The sequence below is a fragment of the Coturnix japonica genome, chromosome 14 (genome assembly GCF_054131305.1).
Source record: "Coturnix japonica strain WE chromosome 14, WE-NBRP24, whole genome shotgun sequence".
In the NCBI taxonomy this organism is placed as follows: domain Eukaryota; kingdom Metazoa; phylum Chordata; class Aves; order Galliformes; family Phasianidae; genus Coturnix; species Coturnix japonica.
In genome coordinates, this window is record NC_140676.1 from 18,081,063 (window position 1) to 18,096,264 (window position 15,202).

General features: G+C 56.0%; 1 protein-coding gene across 3 annotated transcripts in view; it reads left to right on the forward strand.

Moving 5' to 3' along the window:
• Positions 1–15,202, forward strand: part of ZNF609 (zinc finger protein 609) — a 35,667-nt gene that overhangs the window by 18,191 nt on the left and 2,274 nt on the right. For all 3 annotated transcript variants that reach the window (XM_032446956.2, XM_015872316.3, XM_015872315.3), the window contains exons 3-7: positions 6,272–6,497; positions 11,535–11,622; positions 11,773–14,128; positions 14,401–14,767; positions 14,988–15,163. In XM_032446956.2, the coding sequence (XP_032302847.1) occupies positions 6,272–6,497; positions 11,535–11,622; positions 11,773–14,128; positions 14,401–14,767; positions 14,988–15,163 (3,213 nt within the window). The remainder of the gene's footprint in view (positions 1–6,271; positions 6,498–11,534; positions 11,623–11,772; positions 14,129–14,400; positions 14,768–14,987; positions 15,164–15,202) is intronic.

Consider the following 15,202-nt stretch of genomic DNA (forward strand, 5'->3'; position numbering starts at 1 on the left):
TCAGTCCGTATTTCTGTAGGTGATTAGGATGGATGTGCTGGTTATGGTGTACCCTGCTTTGAGGAGCTCTGAACATCCACCCTCAGAAGATGGGCATTCTCTAAGGTACTTGGCAGAACCCAAGGGAGTAACAACCAGCGAGCTCTTCTGAAACTCTCAGCCTTCCTTCCTTCCTTGACTTTCTTTTCTGTGTAATTAGGTTTCTCTCTTTTCAAACTCTGGATGAAATACACTTTGCAAGCGCGAAGATTTGCGTTACACTTGCTCTCCAGGGTTGTCAAACAAGCACCACAAACCTTTCTCCCCGCTCCTGATCCAAAAGAGGCAGAAAGGCTCCAGTGCTTCCTATGGAATGCAAAATGGCACTGTGTGCCAAGCACTCACATCTGAGGATTCCTTAGTGGAAGAGAAGCAAGAAGAAAGGTTAACAGAGCGTTGGCACCCAGGAAAGCTCACGTCCTTCCCTCTCAAATCGCTCCTGCTCACTGCTCTCCATTGCTCTTTGAGGAGCATGAGGGAGGATCAGCCTCCAGGCGCTGCGTGCTTTAACACGGCCTGCTGCGCTTGCTCACCTTCCACGGGCAAGTGAAGGCTTGAGCAAAAGCTGCCTGCTGGCGTCCAAGGGTTTGTATTTTCTTATTGCAAACAAGCTGGGTGATCTCGGCCAGGCTGCTGGCACTGCGTCTTGCAGCATATGACAGATAATCGGGCTGGCTCACCGCCCGTGCAAGAGGCGAGGCTCCTGTCGATATGCGACCTGGAATGGCACGTCGTCCACATAAATCACTGCTTCACTGCAGTGATTCCCTTCTACACAGTTTGGCGTGCTGTGACCTGGTGCAATCTCCAGGATGCCCCAGTCTCCACAGGCTGTGACTGCTGGGTGAAAGGTGCCCATCATTTGGCTGCGCTGCTCAGGTGTTTGCATCTCATTGGAGATGGTCAGGGTGGCTTCTGACATCCTGGCTTGCACTTCCCAGGACAGCAGTCCCTGCTTGTCCATAGTGGTGGTGCATCCCTGAGCCAGCGCTCTGCAGTGACTGCTTTGTGACGGCAGCGAGCCACATCAGTGCTCTGGGAGCAGGGCACAGTGCATGTAAATGGTGCTGCTCTCCTCAGAGAAAGAGTAAATTGTTTCCCCCTGCTTGCTTTGTGCCTTTCTGTCTCCTGCCCTGCTCCTCCTCTTCCTCCCCACCATTAATTGCTTAGCGATTGCTGATGCAATTAAAACAAGATGTGGCTGCAGCCTTCATGCTCCGGAGAATTCTCCAGCCTCTTAGCTCTCTCTTTTTGCCCCTGTGCAAAAACATAGTGACACTCTGGCAGGCACCATGGCATCTCCTTTTGCATCTGCTTGATGAAAGCTGCCACCCTGCCCACCCCAGGGAATCCTGCTGACCCACTGATCCCAGACAGAACCCCGCTTCCTAGCCCCAGTCGGTGCTGTAAGCAAGAACCCTACCCACACACCCAGTGTTTCCTGCTGCTGATAGCTGGAACCTCAATCAGTGGATTCAGCTATACATGTTTATGGATGGCTGAGGTTGGCAGGGTGGTGACACAGGGGTACAGATGCTGTCTCTGTGTTTTCAGGGGGAGGATCTTGAGGTAGGATGGGTTTCCTGCAGGGATTTGGAGGCAGAAATGTTTATTTTTTCCTCTTCAGTCCAAAGCCAGGAGTCTGTCCTCTAAATAATAGTGAATCCTCTCTTTGGGCATTGGCAGCATCCAGCTGTGGCAGTGCGATTTTAGGAGGGTACCTGCTGTCCCAGTTCTATTGGATTTGTATTTCTGGTTCCCCCACATCTAAAGAAGGAGAATTTGGAACAAAATCCCAGTTTAGGAGCCAAAGGTTGTGGTGTGATGTAGGACCGTGGGGACATGGTGCCATAGGGACCCTACATGATAAGGGCAGAAGTGACCAGAAGGGTTGGGTTGAACAATGTGGGGTGCCCAACCTGCACTCCAGTACTGAACCTGTTGTGTTTTTTGGGAGGAACTGTCCCTTGCAGCTCGGTGTGTGGCATGGGGAGCCCTGGGCAGCGTAGCGGGCGCTTTCTCTAACAGCACTTTTGCTTTATTTTTAGGGATGCTAGCTGAAAATTTTGCTCAAGCATAACCCAGGCTGCTGTTTTGCCCTAAGCACTGGGCTTCGTTCCATGGCAAAAACTTGCTAGCTGAGATTTGGTGACGTCTATCTCTGTGTGCAGGCTGAGAACTGCAAGGCCAGAGTGTAGAAACCTTCCTGGGGTTGGAGGAAAGCCCCGGGGCTGGGTGGTGTCAGCGTCCCCCTGCTCTCACCCCTTGGGATTTCAGATCCCTTTTGGATCTCAGCTCCAAGCTCGCTGCAGTTCAGAGCTGATGTAGCAGCCACTTGAGGACGCTTTTCTGCCCTGCTTGGATGTGCAGCAGGGAAGGTGTTGGTCCCTTCTCTGATGCAGGGTATGTGGGGTGCTGTCTCCCTGCTGGCACGTACTGTGGGCTTTGACTGGCTCTTTGACTGGCTCCTCGCTGCCTCCCCGCCTGCAATCTCCCCATCAGCCATCAGACAGAGCTGGCTTTGTGACTGCAAACCACGAGCATCTCTCCTGGCAACTCGAGCAAAACCTACAAAGAAGAGGAGATAAGAGCCAAGCGGGCAGCTTCCTAAACGTGCAGCCTGCGAGGGCTAAGACGTGGCAATCATACCAAAACAGGTCTTTAATATTAAAGAGATGGAAGGAAGATGTCTCCTCTTGCCTGAGGGATAAATAGATCTGAAACTCCTTCTAGACTTTGCTGCTTATCGCATCTGAAATATGTCTCTCTCACCCTGGAATGGAGCCTCTCCAGGAGCCCTGAACAACCAAGCGTGTGCAGTGCTTTTGCTTTCTGCATCTCTGCACCCAGCAGATGGGTTTGCTGCATTTCTCCTACATCCCTGGCTGGGGCACCCTGGGGCTGAGGCAGGTGAGGGTGCTGGGTGTGCTGAGCCATTCCTGTTCTTGGTGCCCAGCTTCTGCAGTCGTACAGCAAAGCCATTCCCAGATTCTGAGCTCTGCCTCCTCTGGTTGTCCTATAAATGCTGCAGCTTTCCAAAGAGAAAAACTTTGAATACACAGGACTTTGTGCTTGCAGGAGCATCATTAATTAATAAAACAGCTTAATAATTAATGCTCCTGGCTTGCGCACTGCTCTGTGTGCTGCATGGCTGTGCCATGGTGCGAGCTGCTGGGGGCTGAGTATGGGGATCGGGAGTTAGGGAGGAAAATTTGGGGTGAATATGGAAGAAAGGTGAACGAAGCACATGGAGCTGTGCTGTTTTCCAGCTGACTGCCTGCCCCTGGCACCTCGTGTCAGCTGTGCACTGTGTTCTGTGGGTGCTCATGGTGATGGAGGTGTTGAGTTCTCCCCACCTCCAAAGGATGGTGTGAGAACAGCACATCCTTCTGACCTCCCTGAGGCAGCAGAGCTCAGAAGTCTCCTCTGAGAAGGATGGGCCCTGCAGGAGTTCTCAGCTGGTTTGTTCCAATGCATTGAGGATGTGCAGATTTGGGTTTTGGGGCAGGCTTTGGCAGAGCTGTTTGGAGCCCTGTGTCCTTCAGCTGGGTTTTATGGTGTCTGTTGTCATGCTTTCAAGGAGCTGCAGCATTGAGGTCTTTCAGACTTGCATCCTCCCACCAGGAGATCGATGTCTGGGGTTTCTCCTTCCCCATTCCTCCTCATACACCTGTCCCTACCACTGCTCTTTTCTGCTCCTGGAATGGGTGACCGGGTGCCAGTACATCTGTCCTGGGCACTGTCAGTGCTTTGATCAAAGGCACACTGACCCCCAAGTGCTGCCAGCACTGAGATCAGCCCAGCTACTCCTTGTCATGATGTCATGCAGCACAGAGTGGGGGCATCTGGGGGTTGTGCTGCCAGGTTTGGAGGTACCCTCTGAAGCTGCCAGGTGGAGCTGCCTGTGGTTATCCCACCCCAGGGAGGTGGCATTTGCACTGTGTGCCGTGGGATGGTGACTGAGCCGGGCGCTATCAGAGCTCCTAAACACAAGGCTTTTGGCACACCCGTTGGCTTTCATCGCTCAGAATTTCACACCCGGATGACTTGGATTATTGGGAGTGAGCGAGAAAATTCATAGCTGCTAGTCCTGGCGTGACTGTGCCTGAAGCAAGGTGCTTTAGAGGTTGGCATCAGTCAGAGCGGCGATATGGCCGTGCTGCCCTCTCCTCCCTTAGCGTCCCCATGCAGACAATGTAATGGCAGAGCTGCCGTTCCCAGGCACTGCCGCTGCTCGCCAGCCTTGGCTGCGTTCCACCTCTGTCCTCAGAGCACGTTCCTCGTGATGGGAAAACCTCCGTGTGGACACAAAGGGCTTTCAGTAGGGAGCTCACTGCAGAGGAAGCGGCATGGGAAATATCGTCCTGCCTAGCTCCTGCTGGAGGGCACGCGCACTGCCTCTGCATCCTACAGCTCATGGCGGGGAGCAGAATTAAACGCCCTTATGCTGCAGTGGGAGCTTGGGTCCCACATCTCTAATGGCAGAAGCACCAGCCCCATAAGGAAGGTCACAGTGGTACCGGGGCCTCTCTGTGTGTTATTTCACACAGTGGACCCCACAGGGGCTTGACTCTGTGCTACCCCACACTGGTACCTGCTGCCCTCAGCCTCCAGCAGGCTTGTCCCCTCATCCCAATGAACCAGGAGGAGGGAAGGCTGCAGCACCAGGCGATAAGAGATGTGCAGTGGGGGAAATCTGGGGGCCAATTGGCCCACTTATTCCTCCAGCTCAGCCATATCCCCCTGCCCAGCTCCCCATGCTCCTTTTTGCTCCTGAGCTCTTGGTGGGAGCTGATGAGCCACCCTTTTTCCTGATGGCTGATAAATGAGGCTGTGTTTGTTCCAGTGCAGGGTGAAATATGAAATCCCATAAAGCCTCCTCGCTTATTAGAGAGATCGCAGCGAGCTGCTTATTATGCACTGTGGCGTAATGCAGATTACAAATGTGACCGAGCAATAATTAGCAGAGCTGGAACTGTAATTAAACGCTCCTGTGCTGCACTGTGGTTTCTGTTGCAAAGTGGAAGGAAGCTGAACAGTTTCAAAACCTACAGGTGCCCTTCCTCTCCTCTCTATGCACAAACAAGCAGCCCAAAGCCAAGCATCCCTCCTGCTCCTCACCACGGCTTTCTTTGCAGGGGACTTGCTCAGATTCTGAACATTTGGAGTGTGGTTGCAGTTTACTTCCTTGAGCCCCCCCAAGACCCAGCTGCCTTCTTGGAGCTTCTCATCCCTGTAGTCACTGAGACATGCAGGCTGGGCTTAGGGGGCCGAGCTGCCTGCAGGTGAGGTCTCTATACCTAAAACCTCCGGGCATCCCACAGAACATGTGCTGGTGGGGTGCCGGATGCTTTGTCAGATGCTTTGCAGCTCATGGCAAACATCTTTGCTTGAGTGTATGAGATGCACCAGTGTGCAGTAGTGTGTGGGACAGGGAGTTGCAAGGTGTGAGCTCCTGGTGCAGGACGTTTTGATGCAGGGCTGGATGTTCCAGAGACGTTCAGCTGATTGAAACTGAAACTCAGGGCAGCACTCGGTGAGGATTCTCAGCCTGCTTCTGTTTTGAGTCTGCTCAGTGCCTTATCAAGATCGTAAAATACTGTGCGAGAGGAGATGAGCAGCCAGCCCCAAAGCACTGCAGATCAGTGTGGCGGTTATGCCTGGCATGTCAGGCTCTTGGCTTTCCAAGCCCAGCTCTTTGTGTGACATAAATGAGGAGGGTGAAATGGTTGGTGTTTGGACTCTGGAGCTGATATTTGGAGAAGAGGGATATGGTTCGAATGTGTGTCTTGGGATTGTCAGGGGGTGTATGTGGGAGGTGGAGGATGTTGGCTTTCATGGGACCACACAGAGCCTGCTGCTCGTTGGGCCTGTCCTGCCAGTCCAGCAAAGGCCTGTAATTTTTTTCTAATGAGCAATCAGGTCCAGAGCCATGGGATGCCTGCACAGCAGGGCAGTAGCCAGGAGGCATGCTGACCCGGCCTGATGGCACCGGCAGAAGTGGTTGGGGAAGTAACTTGGCACCCGCTTCTGCAGATCCCTCCTGCAGAGGGACCTGCCCCCCTCCAAAGCTTTAGAGTGCGGTGTGGGTACAGGCATGCCAGGGTGGGAGAGGCCAACAAGGTCCTGTCCTCTGATGGGAGCTGAACCATCTGGAAGGTGCTTGAGGCTCTCCAAAGCACGGCTACCTGTCGGTACTTGTTGTGATCAAAACACTTCTCCTTCCTCACAGATGGAATCTCCGGTCTCCACGCCCGCTGTGCTGCCCTTGCACCTCCTTGTCCCTGTGGTCAACAACGACATCTCGTCGCCGTGCGAGCAGATCATGGTACGCACCCGCTCCGTCGGTGTGAACACCTGTGATGTGGCACTGGCCACTGAGCCTGAATGCCTGGGGCCTTGTGAGCCCGGCACCAGCGTCAACCTGGAGGGCATCGTCTGGCAGGAGACAGAGGATGGTAAGTGGCAGCTTTCTGCTCTCAGCACTCCTGCTCAAAGAGCTGTGGTGATCCTTTTCTTTCCGTGTCCCTGTGTCTTGGCACTTGCAGGGCTTTGTGCTGCAGTTTGGGTGGTCAGGACAGAGTTGCTGTGTGGGAGCAGCTCGCGGGCTGCGCGGCATTGGGAATGGCAGGCCAAAACTTGCGTCAGCCCGCGCTGCGTTAGCCTGTCGCCCAGACAGTGGGCGAAAATCTCAGCTGCCATTTCCCTGCCTTTCTGCAAGATGGAACTTGCTCCTGGAGGTGCCAGAGGAGAGGCCACACCAGCCTAAATGGGAACTCAACAGAATTGACTTCATTTCTGCTTGGCAGCCTGCAGGTCTGTCACAAAAGCGCTCAAACCCTGGGAGGCAGCAGCAATCTCCTGCTGGATTAAAAAACCCCAGCGGAGCTTTCAAAATAGACTCGACAGGAGATCAGGATCTCGTCTCTCCTGCCAAGCCAATCGAACCTTTTTCCGCTGGAGCTCGTCTCATCTGCGCACAGCTTGCTTTGCTTTCCCAGCCCCTTTGATGGGTTTGAGTTGCTGTTGGGGCTCTGCCAAGTAACACAGGGATGAATAGGTGGCTCAGCAGAGCACAGCAAGCGCTGGAACCCAGCCTTCCCTCCAGCCTCTTTGGGGACATGGGAGGGTTCTGCTTCTGGAGGCCTGACGTGAACTCCTCATGGTTGTGTCTGTCTTCAGCTGAGCCTGGGGGTGCAGAGGTGGTAGAAGACAGGGCACATGGAGCTGTGTGGGACCTCCCACCCTCCTGTGTTCCCGTCTGCTGGTTGTGGAAAAATCCATCTGAATGGAGCCAGCAGGGAGCAGCGCATGTGCTTTCTGCCGCTCCCGAGGCAGGAGGATGTCATGTGCTGTAAAATCAGGCCCAGGGGACCCTTGTCTTGGCTGGTAGGGACACAGCCGTGTGTGGCAATGCTTGGGATGCAGCTGCTGCTCTTCTTGCCCCAGGGCTGCATGGGAAAGCTCGCAGGGAGAACAGTGCATGGCGGCAGCACCACCAGGGTTGGGTACTGAATTACTCCATTGGCCCCAGGCTGCAGTCTGTGATACTCCAGGGGCGCGGGGTTTCTGTCAAACCCCCAGGGGTGGTGGCGATGAGAAATGGACCTTCCATTAATAATTTGGAGGATGGGAATGAGAAAGGTGCATGCTGCTGCATGTGCAAGGAGAAACAAACACCCCAACATGACGGGAGGCAGAGGAGCCGACAGACCCCTTGCTTAGCCAGGGGGGGTCAAAGCACAAGCAGTGAGCTCTTCTCACTCACAGGATGGGCGAGTGCTGATGGCCGCATGGGGCTCCAGTCCTCCAAGGAAGCAGCCCTGCTGCTGCTTTCCCACCTTGCTCCAGCCAAGTTCCACAACCTGTCTGCCTGTCCGTCTGCATCACCCCTCAATGTGCAGTTCTGTCTCCAGCCCCTGCCTCAGAGGTGCGCTGCCGTTCCTGCGGCTGCCTATTTTTAGTCGGCAGTAATTCAATGAACTTGTGCAAAGATCCTTCTCTGCCTGCCTCTGCTGCTTGCTGCTTGGCTCCTGCTGTCAGGAGCGATGGCTTTTGCAGCAAGCCCTGCGCTCCTGTCACGCAAAATACAAATCTCACCATTTTCTCCGGTTGCTTCCAGTTTGCCACATCTGTTGGCCCCCGTAGCAGCAGTGCACCGCCTGCTCAGCTCTGTGCACCTGGAGGCTCGGGGTGTAGGCAGCTCACTGGTGCCCTGCCTGGCATCTCGCTCCCATGGGTGGTGCTGGCTTGGGGGCCATGCTGGAGCATGGCTGAAGTCCATCCCCGGCAGCCCCGGAGCAGGGGGAAGATTTGGATTCATCCCCTTCCAGTGGCCTTGCCTTGCAGCTGAGGATGTGAAGCCTTGCTTGGAAGGGCTTGGTTACACAGGGAAAGGCAGCGTGGCTCCCTTTTTGTTGAAAATGCTCTTAGGGTTGTCCTCATGGCCGGGAAATTGGGGTGAAGGCATCATAAAGCCAGTGCCCACCAGTGATCCTGCGCCCTGAGAAGAAGGACAAGTGGAGCCATCCCAACTGCAGTGGTGCTCCCACCAGTCTCATGGCATTCTCCTGCCTTGGCTGGCACATCCCACTGTCACACCCAGCTTCCTCCTCTGTCCCCAGCAGCAGCCACCACTTCTCTGTGCTGTCCCACCGCCACAATGGTGACACCTCCACTTATCTTCACTGAGCCCATCTTGTGCAGGGAACGTGCTTTGTTAAATGTCTTTCTCGGGAGCAGCTGCCTTGGCAGTTTCCCTAATTCTGTTAGGTGTGATTTCGATCTGCAGGAACTATTAACTGATCTGATTATACAGGAGAGCATCACTCCGCTTGCAGCCTCATTAGCTCCCAGCTCTCCTCCATCCTGCTTGCCGGTGTCACCAGTGGGGTGGCACGTCCTTGCTGCTCTCACCCAGAGCAGTGACTGGACCTGAACCACATAATGGTGCTGTTTGCAACCCCAACAAGCCAGTGTTTGGGATTCAGAGCCTTGGAGCATCGAGCAGTATGGCACGGCACAGTGGAAACCACCAGGCAAGGGACATCCTCTCTTGGGTGCTGCTGTCCTGATGCATCCCAGCTGGGGAAGCAGCAGCCCTGGGAGCAAGGCAGCTGCTCACGCGCTGGCGTAGAGGAGAGGGGCTTTATCATGCATAATTTCCTGGTACTTCCCGCAGCGCGGCTGCTTTGGATCTAATATTGGCTGGCAGGATGCTTGACAGTACAGGGAGGCAGGGAGCTCGAGCAGAGCTAATGCACTGCTTATCACTCTCAAAGCACTGTTTATTTCAGCATCTGTCAGCTTTGTATGAAGGCTGTTTTATCAACAGGTGAGCAATATTCTGCTCCAGACAGGACTGTTGCTGGTGTTGAACTGCCTGAGGCGCAAATATCGCTGCCCTAGGTGATAGCAGCTGGGCTCCCGCCCTAGCCACCATGCCTGGATTAGAGGGCTTGTATACAGGGAGGCTCTTGAACTGCAGTCTGCTGTGCCGTGCTTTGTGGGAGCACACTTGGTGTCAGTTCCTCTTCCTCCCTTCTCCAGGAGGATGCATTTAGCGGACAAATCCCATTCCATGGTTTGTGGCAGACTGTTCTTGGTGGGAATGTGACTGGATATCATCCCGTTGCCTTGCAGAGTGCTCCTGCACCCGCAGATTAACAGCAAAGTAGCAGGGCTCTCCTCAGCTGTTCTGTCTAGCGTGGCAATGTGTAGATGGCAGCATCTCTGTGGGGCTGGGGATGCTCTGCTTGCCACGAAGCCGCTTGTTCAGCCCTTGAACATCAGAGGCAGAAGGAGTTGAAGCCGTCTGAGCCCTTATGGGAGAGCCAGCAGGGCCAGGAGCTGAGCACTGCTCTAATTAGGGAGTTAATGGGCTGGCTGCACTGGAAATTAAACCTTCCTCGCACGCAAAGCTTCAGCCTGGATCTGTCCCAGCAGACAGATACCCCATTGCGGTGCCCAGCTCCTGTCTCCTCATACTGATTTCTGGAGGAAGACAGCCCAACTGCCCCAAAAAGGGGGCTTGGCCAGCAGAGTGGTCTGCCCCACCACGCTCACCTCTTTGTCTGCATGCACTCTTGCAGGGTTTCCTCTCCTTGCAGCACCTTGCATCCAAACCACTGCTGTCTTCCTCAGGAGCAGCCTGGCAGCATCACCCTCCATTCATCCTCCTCTCTGTGCCCTGATGCAGCAACATCAGCATGTGGTACTTCCCCATGAAAGCAGGTGGGGTTGGCTGCATAGTGCTGCAGCTCCAGCCCTCCCAGGGAGCACAGAAAGCACCATGCTCGGCTGCCTGGCGCAGAGCTCATTGCCTCCAAGGGCTTTTCCAGACAGGGACAGAGGCTAAGGGACTGCTTGGACACTGGTGACACATTGCCCTCCAATGCTGAGCACAGGGCATCGCTGCCCGCCCTCACGTCCCAGAGCACCCGCAGGGGACAGCGGGTGAAAAAAGCTGCTTAGCATCCATCCCCATGCTTTAAATTGTCCTGGGTTATTGGCAGCGGATTAGGAGAGGATTTGGGATGATTGGTTGCAGCAGGTTAAATATAGGCTGGAGCATGGCGGAGGGCTTGCTGCTGTGCAGGGAGAAAGGAACAGCCCGCGCCAGCTCTCTGTCTTTCATCTCTTGGGGGCCACAGCTCCGTGAGTGTCTCTCCATTTCCGACATTATCCTTCTAAAGCCTGCAGCTGGCTGCTGGCACCTTCTGAGCGAGGCCGCGGCCTGAGATTTACAAATGTGCTTCAGGCACAGCTGTTGTGGGCTCCCTGGGCTCCATCCATCTTCCAGGGCTGTGTGGCCATATATCTAGCTGCACTCATCTGCCCTTGGAAATGAGATTTCTATCTCCCAAGTTTTACCTTGCTCAGATAAATGCACTCAGCGCGATGGACTCTGCTCCTGGTCAGATTAGTTATGCAGTAATCAGAGCACTCCATCGCTGGAAGGAAATACCCACTTGAGTTTCACTCTGCTAATGGCCTCAGAGTATGTAGAGCAGTCTCTTGGTTATGGAAGCTCTTGCAGTTTGCAGAAGGCACTAGCATTGGGTAGGCTTTCCAGCCAGGAGCGGGTTGGGCCTTCCTGCTTGCAGCAATGAGATGCTGCAGAAGACCCCAAGAAAGAAGCACAGGAGCCAAGCAAAGCAGCAGATGAAGCTTTCCCCAAAGAAAGCCCCAGCCCCCATCACCACCACCTCCCTCCCCCCCCTCCCGAGCCTGCATGGTGTGGACGCCGGGCTCAGCTTGCCATCTAGTGGCAATCACGTCCCCTCCATGGGGATGTGGGGTTTGCAGCCATAGCAAGGGCTTTGTGACACTCACTCTGTGCAAGTTGCTTTCCATACTGCAGGCTCTCAAGATGCCCTGGGAGCCTTCTGTCCACCCCAGAGCATGAGACATAAATGCCCCTTCCCCTGTTGCTCAGTGCCTCGGGAAAGGAGGGAGTGAACCCACCCGTGTGATCCTGTCCCCTTGCCTTGCAGGTATGTTGGTGGTCAACGTGACCTGGAGGAACAAGACATATGTGGGGACGCTGCTGGACTGCACACAGCATGACTGGGCACCTCCCCGGTAAGCACAGGGCTGGGTTGGGCAGCACCGGGGCTCCCAGCCCACCTTGCCCATGCACAGGGCTCAAACCCGCACATGGAAGCACGACAGGGCCGTCACACAGTGACCCCCCCAGTCCTCCACAGTAACCCCCAGTCCTCCTCTCTGCAGGTTCTGCGACTCTCCCACCAGCGACTTGGAGATGCGCAATGGCCGGGGTAGAGGTAAGCGCATGCGTCCCAACAGCAACACACCCGTGAACGAGACCGCCGCTACCTCGGACAGCAAAGGGACCAGCAACAGCAGCAAGACCCGGGCAGGAGCCAACAGTAAAGGGCGCCGTGGGAGCCAGAACTCCTCGGACCACCGCACGCCGCCCAGCGGCACGGCGGAAGACGTGAAGGCCAGTCCCTCGTCCGTCACCAAGCGGAAGAGCAAACCCCTCTCCGACATGGAGCTCAACTCCAGCTCGGAGGACTCCAAGGGCAGCAAACGCATCCGCACGAACTCGATGGGCTCTGCAGCTGTGCCCCCCACCGCAGTCAAGGTGGAGCCAGCTGTCCTCGACCGCAACTGCCCCTCTCCCATCCTCATCGACTGTCCCCACCCCAACTGTAACAAGAAGTACAAGCACATCAATGGGCTGAAGTATCACCAGGCCCACGCGCACACGGATGATGACAGCAAGCTGGAGGCTGATGTGGACAGCGAGTATGGCGAGGAGCCCTCCTTGCACACCGACGTCGGGAGCTGCAATGGTGCCACTGTGTCACAGAAGGGCTCGCTTTCACCCGCACGCTCAGCCACCCCCAAGGTCCGCTTAATGGAGCCCCACAGTCCCTCCCCATCCAGCAAGTTCAGCACCAAGGTCCCCTGCAAGAAGAAGCTGGCAGGGGAAGGAGACACTGACCCCGGTGCCCTGTCCAATGATGGCTCTGAGGATGGTCCCTCGGTGGCTGACGAAACGAGCAATGACGGCTTTGACACACTGGAGAAGAGGTGTGTGGACAAGGACAAGTCCAAGAAGGCATCTGGTGCTAAGCAGGAGAAGATGCCTTCCAAAAGCTTGAAGTCTGCCAGACCCATTGCTCCCGCTGTTCCCCCACAGCCTATTTACACCTTCCAGACAGCCACCCTCACTGCAGCCAGCCCCGGCTCCTCCGCGGGCCTCACCACCACGGTGGTCCAGACCATGCCGAGCAGCCCCCAGCTCAAACCCATCCAGCCCAAACCTACAGTGATGGGCGAGCCCTTCGCAGTCAACCCTGCCCTCACCCCTTCCAAGGAGAAGAAGAAGAAGGACAAGAAGAAGAAGGAGCCCAAGGAGGTAGAAAACCCTCTGACTCCTGGGAAGGTGTGCAGGGCAGAGGAAGGGAAGAGCCCATTCCGAGGGGAAACGAGTGATCTTGGGACGAAAAGCGAGGGACTGCTGAATGGTTCCTCTGACCCACATCAGAGTCGGCTTGCCAGCATCAAGGCTGAGGCAGATAAAATCTACAGCTTCACTGACAACGCCCCAAGCCCCTCCATCGGTGGTGCCAGCAGGCTGGAAAATGCCAACCCCGCACAACCCATGACCCCACTGCATGTCGTCACCCAGAATGGGGCAGAGGCGAGCTCAGTGAAAACCAACAGCCCGGCCTACTCGGACATCTCCGATGCCGGGGAGGATGGCGAGGGCAAGTTGGAGAGCGTGAAGACTAAGGATCCGGAGCAGCTTGTCAAGGATGGAGCCAAAAAAGCTCTTTTCCCCCCACAATCGCAGAGCAAGGAGTCTCCCTATTACCAAGGCTTTGAAACCTACTATTCCCCTGGCTACCCTCAGGCAAGCCCGGGGCCCTTGAACCCCAGCAGCCAGGCCGCGGCTGAGACACAAGCCTTGAAGCTGAAGAAGGATGAGGAGCAGGAGAACCCAGAGGTGAAGGTGAAGAGCGAGGGCATCGAAGAGAAGAAGGCAGAGCTGGGCAGCTCCAGCCAGCAGCCCTCTGTCATCCAGCAGCGTCCCAACATGTACATGCAGTCCCTCTACTACAACCAGTACGCCTACGTGCCACCTTACGGCTACAATGAGCAGGGCTACCATGCTCACCTGCTGAGCACCAACCCTGCCTACCGGCAGCAATACGAAGAGCAGCAGAAGCAGAGGCAGAGCCTGGAACAGCAGCAGCAGCAGAGAGGGCTGGAGAAGAAGGCAGAGCTCGGCATGAAGGAGAGGGAAGCAGCTCTCAAGGAGGAGTGGAAGCAAAAGCCACCCATGCCCCCAACGCTTACCAAGGCCCCCAGCCTCACCGACCTCGTCAAGTCGGGGCTGAGCAAGGCCAAGGATCAGGGAGGTGCTGACATGGCCAAATCCGTCATCATCCCCAAGCTAGAGGACTCGTCCAAGCTGCCAGGCAGCCAGGTGGCAGAGGGGCTGAAGGTGAAGCTGAGCGAGGCCGGCCACCTTGGCAAGGAGTCTGCAGAGACAAAGGGTAGCTCCGAGTGCGGCCGGCAAGCGGAGGTGGACCCTGTGCTCTGGTACAGACAGGTAATGTCAGCCCATTGGCCTCTTGGTGGGCTTTCCCCATGGGTTTTCCGGGGCTGTCCCTGCAGAAAACGCGTGTTGTCCTCTGATCCAGGGCTTGTTCCCATCGTGAAGGGATTCCATGATTTTCCATGTTGGCTGGGGACCAGCGAGGGGAACGTGGAGAGTGTGTGGGGGGGTGATGGCTGTGCTGCTCTCTTCCCAGTCCCCAGTGGTGTGGGGACAGACAGGGCTGGGGGGAGGTAGCTGTCCTGACATTGGTGTGCTTCTCACAGGAAGCAGAGCCCCGAATGTGGACCTATGTTTACCCAGCAAAGTACTCTGACATCAAGACGGAGGATGAGCGGTGGAAGGAGGAGCGGGACCGAAAATTGAAGGAAGAAAGAAATCGAAGCAAAGAAGTGGTGTCCAAGGAGGACGGGAAAGAGAGCACCAGCTCCGAGTGCAAACTGACCCCCACTGAGGAGGCTCGCATGGTGGGGAAGGACCCCAGGCCCAGTGTCCATGTCCCCGTGTCCTCCCCCCTCACGCAGCACCAGTCCTACATCCCCTACATGCACGGCTACTCCTACAGCCAGTCGTACGACCCCAACCACCCCAGCTACCGGGCCATGCCCACCGTCATGATGCAGAACTACCCAGGTAGGAAGCCATGGCCATCCCAGGGGCAGCCGTGCCTGTCCCAGCCCAGTCCTGTGGTGATAGTGGTGGTCACGCTCCAGGATCCAGCGGGTGGGCACAGGGGAGTGACGGCTGGACTCTCAGTGCCGCTCTGCTGGGACATGCACTGCAATGTGGCCTCAGCTCGGTGCAGAGCGGCACCTCTCCTCCCTGTGCCCTGACTGCTGCCTTTCCCCTGCAGGCTCGTACCTTCCCTCCAGCTATTCCTTCTCACCCTATGGGAGTAAGGCATCCGGGAGCGATGACAGCGACAAGTCCCGTGCCAGCCCCAGCATCGGCTGTAAGTCCAGCTCTGAATCCAAGGCCCTGGACATCCTGCAGCAGCACGCCAGCCACTACAAGAGCAAATCGCCCACGGTGAGAGTCAGCAGCTTAGCCCAGCTCGCAGGAGCTTCC